This window comes from Dermacentor albipictus, chromosome 4 (genome assembly GCF_038994185.2).
Source record: "Dermacentor albipictus isolate Rhodes 1998 colony chromosome 4, USDA_Dalb.pri_finalv2, whole genome shotgun sequence".
In the NCBI taxonomy this organism is placed as follows: Eukaryota; Metazoa; Arthropoda; class Arachnida; order Ixodida; family Ixodidae; genus Dermacentor; species Dermacentor albipictus.
This window is the reverse complement of record NC_091824.1, coordinates 58313530-58328019: the sequence shown is the minus strand read 5'-3', so window position 1 is coordinate 58328019 and position 14490 is coordinate 58313530. Positions and strand designations below refer to the sequence as shown.

The 14490-nt window shown below is 53.8% G+C and overlaps 1 protein-coding gene across 2 annotated transcripts; it reads right to left on the bottom strand.

The window, feature by feature from the left end:
* Nucleotides 1–483: 483 nt before the first annotated feature.
* Nucleotides 484–13849, bottom strand: LOC139059105 (homeobox protein Hox-A4-like). Of its 2 annotated transcripts, none has more exons than XM_070537009.1 (3): nt 10431–13849; nt 7324–8294; nt 484–2899 (listed from the first exon to the last, which is right to left on the bottom strand). In XM_070537009.1, exons 2-3 carry the CDS (start codon nt 8147–8149, stop codon nt 2595–2597), a joined length of 1131 nt encoding a protein of 376 aa, XP_070393110.1. In that variant the 5' UTR covers nt 8150–8294; nt 10431–13849; the 3' UTR covers nt 484–2594. The 2 variants fall into 2 exon arrangements, with proteins under 2 accessions (XP_070393110.1, XP_070393111.1); XM_070537010.1 differs by having other exon boundaries at nt 10437–13849.
* Between the last annotated feature and the right edge of the window lie 641 nt (nt 13850–14490).

Genomic DNA, 14490 nt, shown 5'->3' with positions numbered 1-14490 from the left:
AATATCGATGTGCCTGACTGTTATGTTGCATTAACTTGCTCGTTCCAACGAAGCTGACATGGCATTTTGAGCCATTTGCTTACCACAAGCAGATAAAAGGCTCGCATTTGTAGCTAATACAAATACTATGCAAACGCCTCGTATTTCGCTTGCTTTGATTTCTTTTCGGGCTCTGCGCAGCTTTTAAGACGTCGCAGGATGCCTAAAGCTTACCACATATGTGTTTTCTGAGTAGGGTCTTTGTCTGAATTTCTGGCTGTGTGTGTTGACTTGTATTTGACGTGCGATTTTCTAGCTTTTACTGTGCGCCAGGTCTATAACCCTAGTGGCGTTTGAGGGCACAAAATAATAAAGTCGTGTATGGTTCGTCTTATTCTGTCAATCACTGCAAGTTGTACTTGTAACATTTGGTATCAGCTTGAAAAGAAAAGGAAGACAAACCGAAAGGCGCATTCACCTTTATAGGTTGTGGAAATGATTTCGTTTCTTTTTTTATATGAAGCCACGAAAATCTGTACACTGAAACACACGCAGAAGATATAAATAAGATACGTATACATGTGCATCTAAAACCCTATGACAGTGCTGAAATGACAAGCACCGCATGATAAATCACTAAGGAGGGGGGGGGGGGGGTTGCGATGACACTTTTTACCTCACATCTATAGGAACAAAAAGTATAGCATACGCGCCTAAGCATCCAAGTGTCCCTCTACAATGGCTTAACCTTACCTTGAGTACAAGACGCATGCGCGTACGCTTCCTAACACCACACCAAAAACACATCGCCGCGGCAAACACAGCACACACACACACACACACACACACACACACACCTACGTGGTATAACATTCAAAGCGGCTTACGATCGCGGGCAGTTGGTCTCACATCCGACCGGAGCCGTAGTCGTCGCCGGCAGCAAGCACGTCTGAACACTGACAGCACACTGCGCGCAGCATCGGCACCGAACGTTGCACGGTTTCCGCTGCTCGGACGGGGGCGCTTCTGGGGAGCTTTTTCCTCGCGTTCGCGGCGGCAAGGACCACCACCAGGCTGTGCTCCTGGCCGTCGCCGTCGTCCCGTTCTTTGTGCGTTCGAGCATCCTTCCACCCCTCTTTTTTTCAGCAATTAGGCACGCGAAGAGCGACCAGCAGAGAAGCACTTCCCTCGCGGCCCCGAGCAGTCACCCCGTCCTGGGAATCGGCCAGAAGGGGTGACTCCCAGGGGGGGACCATCCAGCCCTTTCTCGAGGGGGGACCCCTTAAATGGGTCACTAAATGGCGAGACGAATGCGGACTCCTTTGTTGCCGCGCGCATCCAAGACGCCGCGCAGGAAAGCTCTTCCCGCGCCGATGGTTTCGGCGAGCGTCGCTCGCGGCCCCCGCTCTCGGTAATGGTTCCCAAAGACGAGCGCCGGGTCGCAAGACAATGGTCGTCGAGTGTCATAAGACCATCAGCGCGCGGCACGCACGTGAGCGGGAGGGAGAGAGGAGACCCCCTGCGAGAAAGAAAAACGGTCCCAGAGGCGCCCATCGCGCCAGCGGCGATGGCGACCACCACCTGACTCTTGAGGCGCCCCGTCGGCTGCGCTATCTATACGCGAGCACCGTATGGCCACATGTGTGCCTTCCTCGGGCACGCCTGCTCCTTTGTGGTCGGCCAGCAGATATGAAAAATCGTCCCGCGACCGAGGGTGCCGCGGCGTTTTACGGCTTTCGTCCCGTCCCATTCGGAGGACAGTGCGTCGTCGGCCGACTCGTTTTGGGGGCGCCTTGAAAGGGCGCTGAAAACGTCCCGAAAAGAGGCACCCCTTAGGACCGTTGTCACGCCGCTCGAAGCGAGGCGCCTCACACCGTTCTTTCCCCCGGGCGCGCTCGCGCGGCCCTCGCCGAAGATGCGACGGGGCAATAAATTAGCGGAGCTCGACTGTCAGCTTGCGGTTCCGTTTTCAAGGTGAGCGTGGCCCATCTCCGCCACGACATTTTTCTTTCCCTTTTTTCTTTCCGCTAGTGTGTTTTCGTTTAACGCGTGCGGGACATGTTGCACGCACAACATTTGGCGAACATATCTCCATCGCATACGCGACTTTCCCTGAGGCAACTTTTCCTTGTTTACCTGCTTCTGGCTGCAAGCTTCGCGCGTTGACTTCGAACAACACGCCGACCTGTTCTCGCGCCAGCTACTGTTCGTTCCCATAAGATGTGTGTCGTATAAGGAGATACGTTGTCTCTGCTTCTGCGTTGTATTTTCTTTTCTTCTTGCAGTTTTTTTTTATGTATGTAAACGGGAGGTCCGATGGGGGTTCAGAACACGTCTAAGTACGACTGCGATAAGTGTTGCTGTGATCAATGGCATATGGTTTGTACTTTGCCCGCCAGCGGTACGCGGTGCATCGACACAAGAGACCTCTGCTGTGAGACTCGCACGGTCACTCTCGCGGTTCCTGCGTTTCGCGAGAAAGATGCTTGACGTAGTAACGACGATGAAAATGTACACTGACTTGACACTGATACACACACACACACAAGCCGCGCGCGTGCACATCGAAATGCGTCACACTGCGCGATGTCGCACCGACCGCGCTTGTATACTCTTCAGCTGTAGACCACACTGTCCAACATGGTAGCCCCGAGCCCCTTGGAGTCCTGAAGTACACTGACAAGTTCGTTTCCAGGCTTAGGGACGAGAAGTCCCCCTTGAAGCTTGTTCTCCTTCTTGGCCTTCATGCGCCGGTTCTGGAACCAGATCTTGATCTGACGCTCGGTGAGGCCCAGAGCGTGCGCGATCTCTATCCTCCGACGCCGTGTCAAGTAGCGGTTGAAGTGGAATTCCTTCTCCAGCTCCAGGGTCTGGTACCGGGTGTACGTCTGCCGCGTCCTCTTGGGTCCTTGAGAGGAATCTGCGTGTGAAACAACGACTTGTCTATACGAGGGTCTATACTATCCACACTGACTGATTTGTCTGACTGGTTACACTGCTACTTTATGGCATTCGACCAAGCGATGGGCACCGGTTACTGACCACCGATTACTGAATACCGGTAACTGAACACCAGTAACTGGACACCAGTAATCGAACGCCGGCAACTGAACACAGGTAACCGAACGCCGGTAACTGAAGACCAGTAACTGAACATCGGGAACTGCAGATGCATGCAGTGAAACATGGCTTTGACTGCGCAGGCAGGCTCAATTGATGTATTGTTTAAAAATTATTGACTGCAATCTTGCGTGCTGTACAAACAATTAAATAAGGGAAACAGTCAACTAAACTAAGCACAGTACAGTTGTTTGATTTTGCCTGCCATTATTTTAGTTGTAATTTACAGATGATGCCTAAAGTTCGACGCGGCAATGAAGTTGTGCGTTCTATTGCGGCTAAGGTGGCGTTCTGGTCATGCAATCCACCAAGCCCATCGAATACGACGTCAAGTTGTAGAAAATGAAGGAAAAAGGGTTTATTTAGCTTAGTTACACGGCTCCAGTACGGAAGCCCACTCCCTGCAGGAGCAAGTTAATCGTCTCAGTTCACATCAGGACTCTCTGTCCTCACTCTTGAAAAGTCGGTGCTTTTAATCCCGTCGTCTTCCCTAGGCGAGTCGACTATGGAATCTGAAGGTCTGTCCAGCAGCAAATCACCATCGTCAACTTCGCTGCAATGCCACGACCATGCTCACCATAACCCGCAGTAACTCCGAAGAAACTGGTTTGGAATCTGTGGAAAGAAATAAACCGGCGACACCTAGTTCGTTTGTCAATGCCGCCCTGTGCTACTGCGCTCGGTCTGCCAGGTGAAGGGCGGGCTGAGGGCTTTTCGTGGAACCCTGCAACATCCGGTTTACACGCTGTCTTCACGGCTGGATAAGTGCCGAGGGATGGGTGGTGATTTGATTCGTCTAATTAACTGCGCCTATCATTTCGTTGTTGTGGTTCCCTCCCTTTCATTCTTTTCTCCGGTTTCCAGGTAATGGTGGGGTGAGCGCTTTTAGTCGTTTTCCACGCCGCGTTCACATCTGGATAGGAGGTGTGTTAGTTTGACACGTGGCAAACGTTCACTTAACACCCTTGGTGGTGTTGAGACGTAACAGTTTAGTGAAGGTACCTGCCAAAGGTCGGCGCTCATTACGGAAGCGCTTTCATTAGGAAATGCTTCTACTGTGGTAAAGCTCTAAACCTGCCATTTATCTGAACCTAAAAGTGTGATCTCCACAGCATAGTTGCTAAATTAAGGCAGACGTGGTGAAAGTGTTCGCGTAAATGACTTAATTCCTATGCATTTCTGTGCAATACCTATATACGTTAAGCTGCGGGTATTAGTTTCCGCATGAGCATATGCCAATGTTGAAGATAAAACGTAAAAAAAATCGAGAGCACTAAAATAGACGCGCGCATTTATCCTATTAATGTTTCCTGTACCGCAGGACAGCTTCGTGCTTAAGTGTCATGGCAATGCGCGGCCGTCAGATGCGCTTGCATCAAATCTCAGCATCTACGGCTGGTTTATATTTTGTTTGTTCGTTATTACTTTGACGCTTACAGAAAATATTGCTGTCAAAATAGATACATGCCTGACAAATAATACGTAATCGAAATCAGATGGCAGTCTGCCTTGCATTCTGAAGCCGCCGGACCGACTGATATGCAAAACATTATTTACCCTGCGTTACTTGTGCACAAAAGTACATTACTTATACCGATCAGTGCCATTTGCTAGCTACAACGAAAATATCAACGCTACAGTCTTGTGGTGGTGAAACATTCTCTGGAAGACGAGTAATGTTATGGTGTAAGAGAAGCTCGTTAATTTTTCATTTTATTTTTTGTTGCACACTGTGGTGTGTTACACATTCACTCTTCGCTGTCTCGCCGTCTCCCAGACTTGCCTTCAATTTCCCGTCAGTGTTCTTCTGGCGCTTTCCAGATCCAGTTGCGTGTTCCGATCTGATTCGTTGCTTCGGCCATTGTGTCGCAAGACTTGAAACTCAATAACGATATAGTTACTGTCATGGGTCTCATTCTGTTATACTACGGTAACCTCCATATGGACCTTGGTCGGTTATTTCATTTCATGGCTGGCTTTCCTTCGAATCCAGTATGTCATTATTTAATGCCTGACCCAAATTTCTGCACCCCCCCTCCGCCCAAAAAAGAAAGAAAGAAAAAGAACAAAAGAAAGTAAGAAAGAAATCCCGCATTTATAGATCCAACAGTTTGCGCACATCAGGCTAACTGTTGATGTTAGCAAACGTTAAGAGTGCTCCAAGGCTGAGGCAACCACAACAAACAAGAAAAAAAAAATAATAAACGAAGTTCTGTCCAACTGACATACCCCATGTGATCACACGAGAGAGAAAGAGAAAAAGAATAAAGAGAGAGGAAGAGGGCAGACGGGTGCTAACTAAGAACTTTGTCTGCTTGGCCACCTTATACGCTCAGAAAAAAGAGGAAGAAGAGAATAGAGTTTGTTAAGAGGCAAAGCGAGTAATTTCTAGCACGTTTTCAGAAGTTTCGCGCCATAGGTAAACTTTCAGAGCGGTAGGTTACGAAATTAAGCAAAATAGAAATACGTGTTAACAGACCTATGCGACTTTGCAAAGTTATTGCGGCGGATGTCGCAGATACAAGCTGTGTCTGTCTCGCATTCCTCGCAGAACGTGAGAGCCAGGCACTCGGAGCTATGCGTTCTCGCTCCGTGGATGCTCCCCAAGAACGCTCCCGATAGGTGCGCTGTGTGGAGACATATACGTCCCTCGTGGAACACGCTTATACTAGAGAGTTTTAGTTTAGGGGACGCAAGCGGCTTGCATACGCAGGAACTAGGGGCGATGGTACAGCGCATGCGCAGTGCTGTCGCCCCTAGTTCTTGCCTACGCCAGTCTCTTGCGTCCCCTAAACTAAAACTCTCCACTGTAGCAAACACAATGCGCGACGCGGGATGGTAGGTCACGCGCGCGGACTTCCTGCCTTTATACCGACGGTTAGCGATTTGGCTATTCTGCGTACTTACTCGCGTTGACTTGAGAAACGCTGGTTGCGCGAAACAACAATTAATGAGCTCTACTGACGCTTGTTTGCTTGGTTGTTATAGTGATGGTTATAGGGCTTGCGTAAAGGTATGCACCGTTAACCAACAAAGACGTGGCTCCTCGGCAGTGCTTGTAACGGTGCGCGAGCTTGCATGTATTGCGGTTCGATTCCCTTACGGAAATAGATATAACAGATGTCGCCGTTATTGTTGGGAAGGTATAGGTTCTTGAGCTGTACGAAAATTCCCCTGCCCCCGAAACGTGTGCGTCACTGAGCCCCCTTCTTTTACAAATTCCATTTGATCTAACTGATCTAAAGCACTTCGAAGTATTAAAGATAAAACGTTAAAATAGGTGAATGCCACTGAACCGTGATCGCCGCCTTGCCTTTATAACGTACAATTATTATACGCAAGGATAATCAGAGAAGCTGCAAAATAGTCTTGCGCTTTCGTCATAAAGCAGGGTAAATCGTTATAAATTATGCACCGCCCTGTCGCCTGAGAAAAACATCAGTGCACTGTGCAAGTGTTTTAGAGTGAGAGAGGGAATTCTTCGCTGTATATCAGAAATTGAAAAAGAAAAAAAAAGTTTCTTGCACTATATCCCGACGGAAGTGTTGTTCTTGTTTCAAGTTTTGAGGACAGTGCCATGTTGCGATCCTAACAAACTTGCACCTGCCCGTCTAAGATTTTTCTTCTTCTTTCCTCAATTAATATAGTGCCAGGTTCTGCCGGAAAATAAACCAAGTTTTTCACATGCTTATATGGCGCTCATATTTGTTGCATGTAAGGTTGCCTCAGCCTACGAATGGTGCCTTAGGCATGGTTCGTACAAGGCAAATATCCAAGTTCGAGATATTTAAACTGGCTCAATCCCGAAGACGCACGCAACAACTTCCGCTACAAAACACGCCGACCAACGAATTTAGGATTAAACAGGCTATTAAATCGACTATCTAATGTATTCTTCTTCTTGTTAATATTCCTAACCTTATTCGACCATCTATCTAATCTGATTCACTATAATAAAACACAGAACAAGGAATGAGGGTCTAGTTTACTTCCAAACACCATGGAGTCAAGCATGATGCTTAACCTCCATTGTCTCACAATCGGTAGCAAGCTGCCTCCCCCCCCCCCCCAAAAAAAAAAGAAGTAGAATAGCGATCATTCAGCTTTTCAAATAACTTGTGAGTCTTTGGCCGTGACATTTGGTTAACTCTAACGTAAAACACCGAAATAATAAGAGAAGAAAATATGCAATGACGCGAGCTGACGCGCTCCACATTGGCTCACCTGAGTACGACTTCATCCACGGGTAGAAGTTCTCCGTCTTGCTCGGCGACTGCGCGTTGTTGGCGGGCGACCCCTGGCGCTCGTTCCCAGAAACCGGCTCCGCGCTGCCGGCGCTCCCCGCGTAGCTCTCGGGCGTCCCGGGCCCGTTGCCTTCGGGCTGCGAACCCGCACCGTTGCTGCCGGGCGTCGCAGCCACGGGACTGGACGCCGCCGAGCTCTGGCTCGGGAACTGCGGCTGCTGCTGAGGCTGTTGCTGCTGCTTGGCGATGGCCGCGAACGGGGAGACGCTGCTCGCCGGCTTGCCGTACTCCTTGGCGGCGATCGCCGCCGACGTCGGCGCCACGTGGGCGTGCGACTCGGGAGGAGGCCTGGCGGGAACAGCGGCCGAGTAGTAGGGGCCGACGTTGGGCGGCTCGTAGCAGGCGGTCCCGGGTTGCTGCTGCTGTTGCTGCGGCAGCATGGCGTGATGATGGGGGTGGTGAGAGGGTGGCAAGCCCAAGGGCTGGTGGTGAGCGTGCTGCGGATGACCATGGTGGTGATGGTGGTGGTGGGGCGGCGACGTCGGGTGCTGGTGAGCGTCGTAGCCGAGTCCCTTGGGCGCCGCGTCGAAGCGGCCCGAGTACGGGTAGCGGCCGGCGGAGCCGAAGGCCGCCGACGCCGCGGCTGCCGCCGCCGCCGCCGCGGCGTACTGGTGGTGGGCTCCGGGTGCGTCGACGTAACCCGCCGGCGCGCCCGAGTACTTGGAGGCAGCGTACGGGTGCGGGTCCTGGGCGCCGGAAGGCCAGCCCGTCGCGCCCGGGCTCAGGTTGCCGAAGTAGGAGGTCATGACGAATCGCTGCTGCTGTCCGGAGGAGTCGAGGCCGTGAGCATCGCGCTGCCGTCACGGCGCGCCTCCACGTTCTCGGCTTGCCACGGGGAACCGCCGCAGCACCGTCCCGGAGAGGAGGGCGCGGACCCGCGCGCACCGGACACTGGGGAAACAATAGCGGCAGAGCCGGCTCTAAGGTGCCTGTCGGCCGCGGCGGCAAATTAGCGCGCCGCCGCTGTAATCACAGGTAGCCCGTCACGTGACCCGGCCGCGGACGGCCAATGGGCGTCCTGTCCGAAGGAGTCGCTCGTGCGTCAAGCCTGCCAGCCTGCCTGCCGAATAACCTGGCAGCTGAAGCGCTTATGATGAGATATGGATTAGAAGTCGGAAGAGACCCCCTCGCGCGTCCATTACGACGCGCAGGGTGGGGGTGGGGGGAGCCTGTCCGCTCCCTTCTCTTGCCATTTTTCCTCCTCGGTTGTCGGCGGCCGGCTCACGTTTCGGTGCCCCGGAGAGAAGAATACGCACACCTTGGCGCGCGGGCGGCCGCGGACCAATCAGAGCGCGAGACGCTGACCAGCGGGCAGGCCGTCGCGACGCGCTCATGCCAACCGGCCCGAGGGCCACTGATTTGTGGCTAGCGACCACGTCAGCTAGCCGGCTTGATGACGGCCGTTGTGACGGCAGACCGGCTGCGGAGGCGAGACGAGGGCACGCGCACTCGACGGCTTCGTTTTCGCCTCCCTGTTTACGCTCGCCGAAGCGAGAGCGCCAGAAGCCGCGCTAAATGTTTTACTTCCATATTTTAAAACAATTTTTTTGTTTACCATACAGACTATATGGTAGACCGGTATACGTGATAGGATTCGTGACCTCATATACGTCTCGTATTTGAGGTCCCCGGAAAGTGGCCGCCCCGACTAGGTTATCGGAACGTCGTCCTTTGCGCCACCAGACTGCGCACGGTCCTGAATAACGGTATAGCTGTTCCCTGCCGGTCACCGTATAAAGCCAAAGGTTAGAAAACTGTTGCTCGCCACGCTTGTCCCGAGAGTGCGTGCGTGAACTACGCCTGAAATATCTCTACTTTCCCGACAGAGTGGTGCTATTTAAAACTTTTATGCTGGAATTCTGTCCCCACAGTAGTACTGCTTGTGAAGGCTCGGTACTCAACACAGGAGAGATGTGGGAACTTCAGTGATTGCTCTCCGCTTTTCTTTTCCCAGTTGTCCCAAGTCGTACTGCTACATTTAGCAACATGCAGGACCGTCTGACCCAATCTTTAACGTTACTAAAGCACGCTTAATTTAGCCTTCCGTCATTAGCACGGCTCCGGCAGAACTCGCCGGAAAAATTGAGCGGTGCGAGATGTTCCAACGGGCTTCACTATAAAGCCGACGGTGCGCGGAGGAGTCGGGAGAGTGGCTCGCCCATTGCCGTAGGCGCCTGCAGGCGGGCAGCAGGGAGGGGTCTGGGGGGGGGGGGGGAGAGGGATGCCTCTCCCCTCTAACGTATTGGGTTACGTCTGTTATGCGCTCAATACATCACAGCCGGAAACACCTTTCGCGCCAGTGTCCGGTTACTCGTGTAATCGTTTTCCATTCGTGCGAAAATTGCTTCGCTGCGCCTTCGCAGATGGCTGAGGTATATATAGGGGAATGCACTGATATTTAGACGCAGCAGATCGCGCTTGGGAAGGACGTCTTTTTCCACTCTACATTTGTACTGGTTAGCGGGCCATCTTTTTGAATGCGATGGTGGGAAGGGATCCGTGCCTTAACGTCTGTTTTTATTGATAGTAGCTGAACGCAAGCGTTGGCCGCCATTTGCATATACGCCAGCGAAATTCAGTTTCGTGAACGCCGCGAAGCATACTGAGCTTATTTGCGACGCTTTACGTAACTGTTCTTCTTTCTAGAATTGCTTGCCTGCGGCTAAAATCGAACGGAATACCAGTACGCGCGCTGCAACATTCTTTCTGCATTTCTGTAACTGCCTCAAATGATACAAGTGACTTGACTGTCCCGTTTGTGCCCTAATTAATACCTACAGAACTGTGAAGCGTGTGTAGCTTATAAGTTATCTATGGATCTATGTCACTCTTACAAACATTACGAGGGTACGATACAGTAAAGATATCGCATCTGTAAGGGGTGACCTGACGTATACAACGCGACTTTGCACTAATCTGTCGCTACTTTGCTGCCTCTATACGCGCGTTACTCATACGCTTCCCTGCAGGTATGCCTGCTCTATCGAGGAGAGAACGCAACGCAAGGAGGCTGCGGCGTATACTCACACGTACGTCGTCAGCGTCGATCGCAGAGTGGCATCCGTTTCGACGCAGTCTCTTTCTCAGTCCAGCCGAGCTCGGGCTAATACCTGGGGCACACCGCCGGTCGCCGGAGCCAAAGTGGCGCGTGCGGGGCGCCAACTCTTCCGAGGCTCTTTGCGGCCGCCGCCACCCGCTGCCGCCGCGGCAGCCACCGGGGGATTCACCAGGGCCACAAGGACCCGGGCTCTAAATTTAGCGCCGAACGACGACAGATGTGTGGGTCGCTCCCTCGCCTTTTCTTCATTTCCAAAGCGTTTGTGTCGCCGTTTGACTGCCGCCGCTCGCGCCTGAACGCTCGCGCGCACGAACCCGGTGTCCACCCCCCCTCTCCCTCTGTCTGCCCGGTGAGCAAAAGCTAACACTGCAGCTTCAAACGCGCACGCGAACGGTTTGTGCAGTGGGAGGGAGCGCCGCGCACACTCACGCACGCACGCACGCACTCACGCGCGGGCACAGACAGCCACACACTGCACGAAGGAACCCGGAGTTCAGCCAATGACCGAGGGCCGCCGCTCTGCAGGCAGCAGCAACCCGCGCACAATCGGTCAGCGGAAGAGGTGACCGGTCGCTGCTTTTCGTTCGTTTTTCTCGCTCCTTCCTCGCCTCACTCCGCAGCCAGCGCACACCGTGGAGGGCGGAGTGCTGCCACGACACACGCACGCACAATAATCACGCTCCCTGGGCACACATCTAGCGCGGCGGGGGATCCGACGTGGCTGCGATTGTTGGCGCCGCTTCCGGCCGGTGCGCCCTCCGAAAAAATCCCCAGGGGGTCCGACGCCGATCGCCGCTCCGGCCGTCCCGTCCGGGGCGCCGCGCCCGTCACTGCGTCGGCGGTGTCCAGCCGTGCAGCATCTGCGTGCGTGGCGCGGCGTCGACGCGAAGCCGAGGCGCGCGATGAAGGGGAGGAAGAAGAAGAAGAAGCCGTCTAATCCAGGGGGCGACGGCTCGTCACGTCAAAGTCCGAGAGCTGGTCCCTCCTCCGGTCAGCAGACGTCGCCGCGAGTGTCTGGCTGACGGACGACCCCGGCGGGACGTATAGGCGCGGAGCGTTCCCGCGTTTACGTAAGTCACCCGAGAGTGACCTGGCTGGCGGCGGCAACCCAGGCCGATGTATGTTTTCTTTTGCAGCCCTGCGCGGCGTATAATATCGCCGACTAGGTGCGGGGGACGGCCCAGGTGGGGGAGGGTGAGGGGACGGCCGGGGAGGGCGATGCCGACCCCCTTGCGGTGCTGGTCCGCCTCGCGCGTTCATTTCGATGCGCCGTGCCTTCCTTTCCTTCCCCCCCTCACCCCCCCCCCCCCCCCTCCTGCTGGCTCTCGCGCGCACGGACATCAAGAGCCCGCGCTGGAACAGGAAAGCAGCCTCCACGAAGGTCCCCGAGCGGACGCTCATTGGCCGGCAGGCGGCCTCTGCATTCGCCGCTCTTGTTTTCCTGGCCCGTCGGCTTCTCAGCGTATACCGTCCCACCTGTGCCTGCGTGCCCGGATCGTCCTCTGCCTGCCGCCGCCGCAAACGTGCGTGCGTGCGTGCCTGAAGCCGCCGTCGACAACGCGGAGCCCCTCGCGCGCGCCAGGCCGTTGCACGCCACGCCATCGCGTATACATCTGGAAACGGGACGGCGCCGCTGAATGCTGAGGCGCCCGGGATTTCCCGCTCGAACGCGGCTGCCTCTCTCTGGCGGTCTCAGGAGAGCGCCTTTCAAGTCGGGGAGAAAAAGAAAGCAAAGACACTTGGGGTTTGACATCTGAGTGGCATGAGTTGCGGGTGAAGGTCGCCACTGAACTACGAAAGAAACGAGCGAACACTCTTAAGCAGTAGACGCAGTCCTCTAAAAAAGTCCGAGATAGAAGCACCAAACACTGTTTACGTTGTTGGGAGCGATTTTTAGAATATGTGCGTAAAAGACACTGGTCAATTTGGCGCTGTAGCTTTGATCGGATTGTTAAAGGTATCTTGGTGTATTGTTATGATCGAGCTAAGTTTTCCAAGAAGCCATCGACTACCACATATGGCGACGAGTGGACGCCCAACCAGCAACACGTAGCTGTCATGGTTAATGTTCACGCCTCATCATTTACTTCGCTTCAAGACAGCAACGTCACCCTCCTGACCGTGACGAAGTGGACAATTAATTATCAATGAAAGGGCACTCGTCGAGAACCCCCGAGGGAAAGCGTCGACGGCAGGTGGTTGCCTCCTATTGTGACACGTTGGAGACAGGTGCACCACGTACACCAGTAGCTTGTTGAAGACATGAGCACCCCGAGCAGCACGCTGGCGATAGAGATGGCGAACGATTCGGCGTTTGTGATTGGCCAGGGGATTCCCTGAACGAAGGAAAGAGGGGTTGCTTTAGGCCATCCTGGCCCCCGTGTTAGATCAGGACCGCTCGAGACACGGATGAGAGTCACAACCATGTACCAATGCATCTTTTCTATGTTTTTTCGTCATCACGATGCCGGCTTCGCCGTCGTTTCCTAATTCTTCCAGTGAAGGCCCACCTCACCCGGTCGAAATCGTGTCAATATCCCACGCAACTACAAGCAACTCGGCGGTCTTTCAGTTTCTCACTTCTGGACTGCTCCTTTTATTACAACGTTACATTTATTATGAATAATGAGCTGGATTGTGATTCGTTTTAAAGAATGGCTTTTAAAAGGATGGTCTATGGCTGAATGTGATAGCAGACGAGTTCGTACACGAAATTGCGCCTGCTCGTAGCGGACAGTTTTTACGAAACGCGATCTTTGAAACCGCCGCTCGCTCTTTTCCTTCTGTATACCGTTGTGCATTGCAGAAGAACGTTACTGAAAGATGAGAGCGGAGTTCTCTTTCTCATAAAAGTACCTGCGTTACTGATAGAGCACTGAGTTATTATTGCGTCTGATCAGTGCACGCGACGTTCTCCTAAGCGCTCTGAACGCATATACAGAGTAGCCATCGAGCTCGAATCGATGAAACATTAATTCTCATTCCCACGGTTATCATCGTTGCCTACCACGTTCAGCGAAACAAGACCGGAGAGATTATCTCAAGTCGCATGACGTCAAACCTCGGGCCTGTGTAAAACAAGTCCACGTATACGCGCTCCAGCGAAGTCGTAACTTTCCTTTTCCCCGCTCGGGGCAGAGCGAAACGGCACGCGTCGCGCGTCCACGACACCCAGCAGTCCACGGCGCACTCCGCAGACCGCTTCCTTCTGTGTGAGGCCCGACTTTTATGGCCGTGCTAACAGATGCGGCGTGGCGGCCTCGCGGCTAACAAGTGTGTCAACCGAGTTTATGTGAGCGAAGATAAAGGGCGACAGAGTGCGCGCGGCGGCTTCTGAGAGCCGACAAAGGCTAAAAGGCCAATTGGCTTTCTAACACCTTGCGTATACCCCCCCCCCCCTACACGCTCCCCCTTTCCCTCCCCACTTCTTCCTTGCCCCGTGAGCGCAGTTTTCCTCGCGGCCAAAGCAACCGCAGAAGAGAGCGACGACGACAAACGGGCTGATTTCTTGCCCAAGTATAGCCAAAGCAGTCCGCACCGACAACTCCCTCCATTGCACTTGCGAGAAGAGAGGGAGCTCCGTATACATTGCAAGGGGCCCGCGGCGCGGTTCCGTAATATATGGCCGTGCGGCGCGAGGTCTCTTAAGCTCACTTTACCTCGCAACACTTGAGCGTTTAGGAGTGGGGAGAGTGGGGAACGCGGGAGTCTCGCAGCCAGTGCGCGGGACGCTGCGCAGATCCGAGAGAGACGGGCGTTCGTAGCCGAGGGCGGGAGTCGCGGGGCTGAAAGCGAGAAAGAAAAAGCAGAGGGAAAGGAAACGAACAGCAAGTGGCTGCGCGAGGAAGCAAATGGCCGAGAACGCCGGCGGCGATAAGCTTTGTGTGTCCCGCCTTGGGCTCCCGGAGCGCGTGGTTTGCAAAGCTTGCCTCCGAGAGGGTGGTCTAGGGAGGGAGAAAAAAAAAGTGGGGGGGAGGGGGTTATTGCGCGCGTAGCTCTTAACGCGCAGCGCGATAGCTCGTAAAACGG

Excerpts from the sequence above, each read along its gene's own strand:
- LOC139059105 (XM_070537009.1), bottom strand. The coding sequence starts at position 8,149 with ATGACCTCCTACTTCGGCAACCTGAGCCCGGGCGCGACGGGCTGGCCT. Across the intron at positions 2,900-7,323 it reads GTGGATGAAGTCGTACTCAG|ATTCCTCTCAAGGACCCAAG; the intron begins GTGAGCCAATGT and ends TTTCACACGCAG.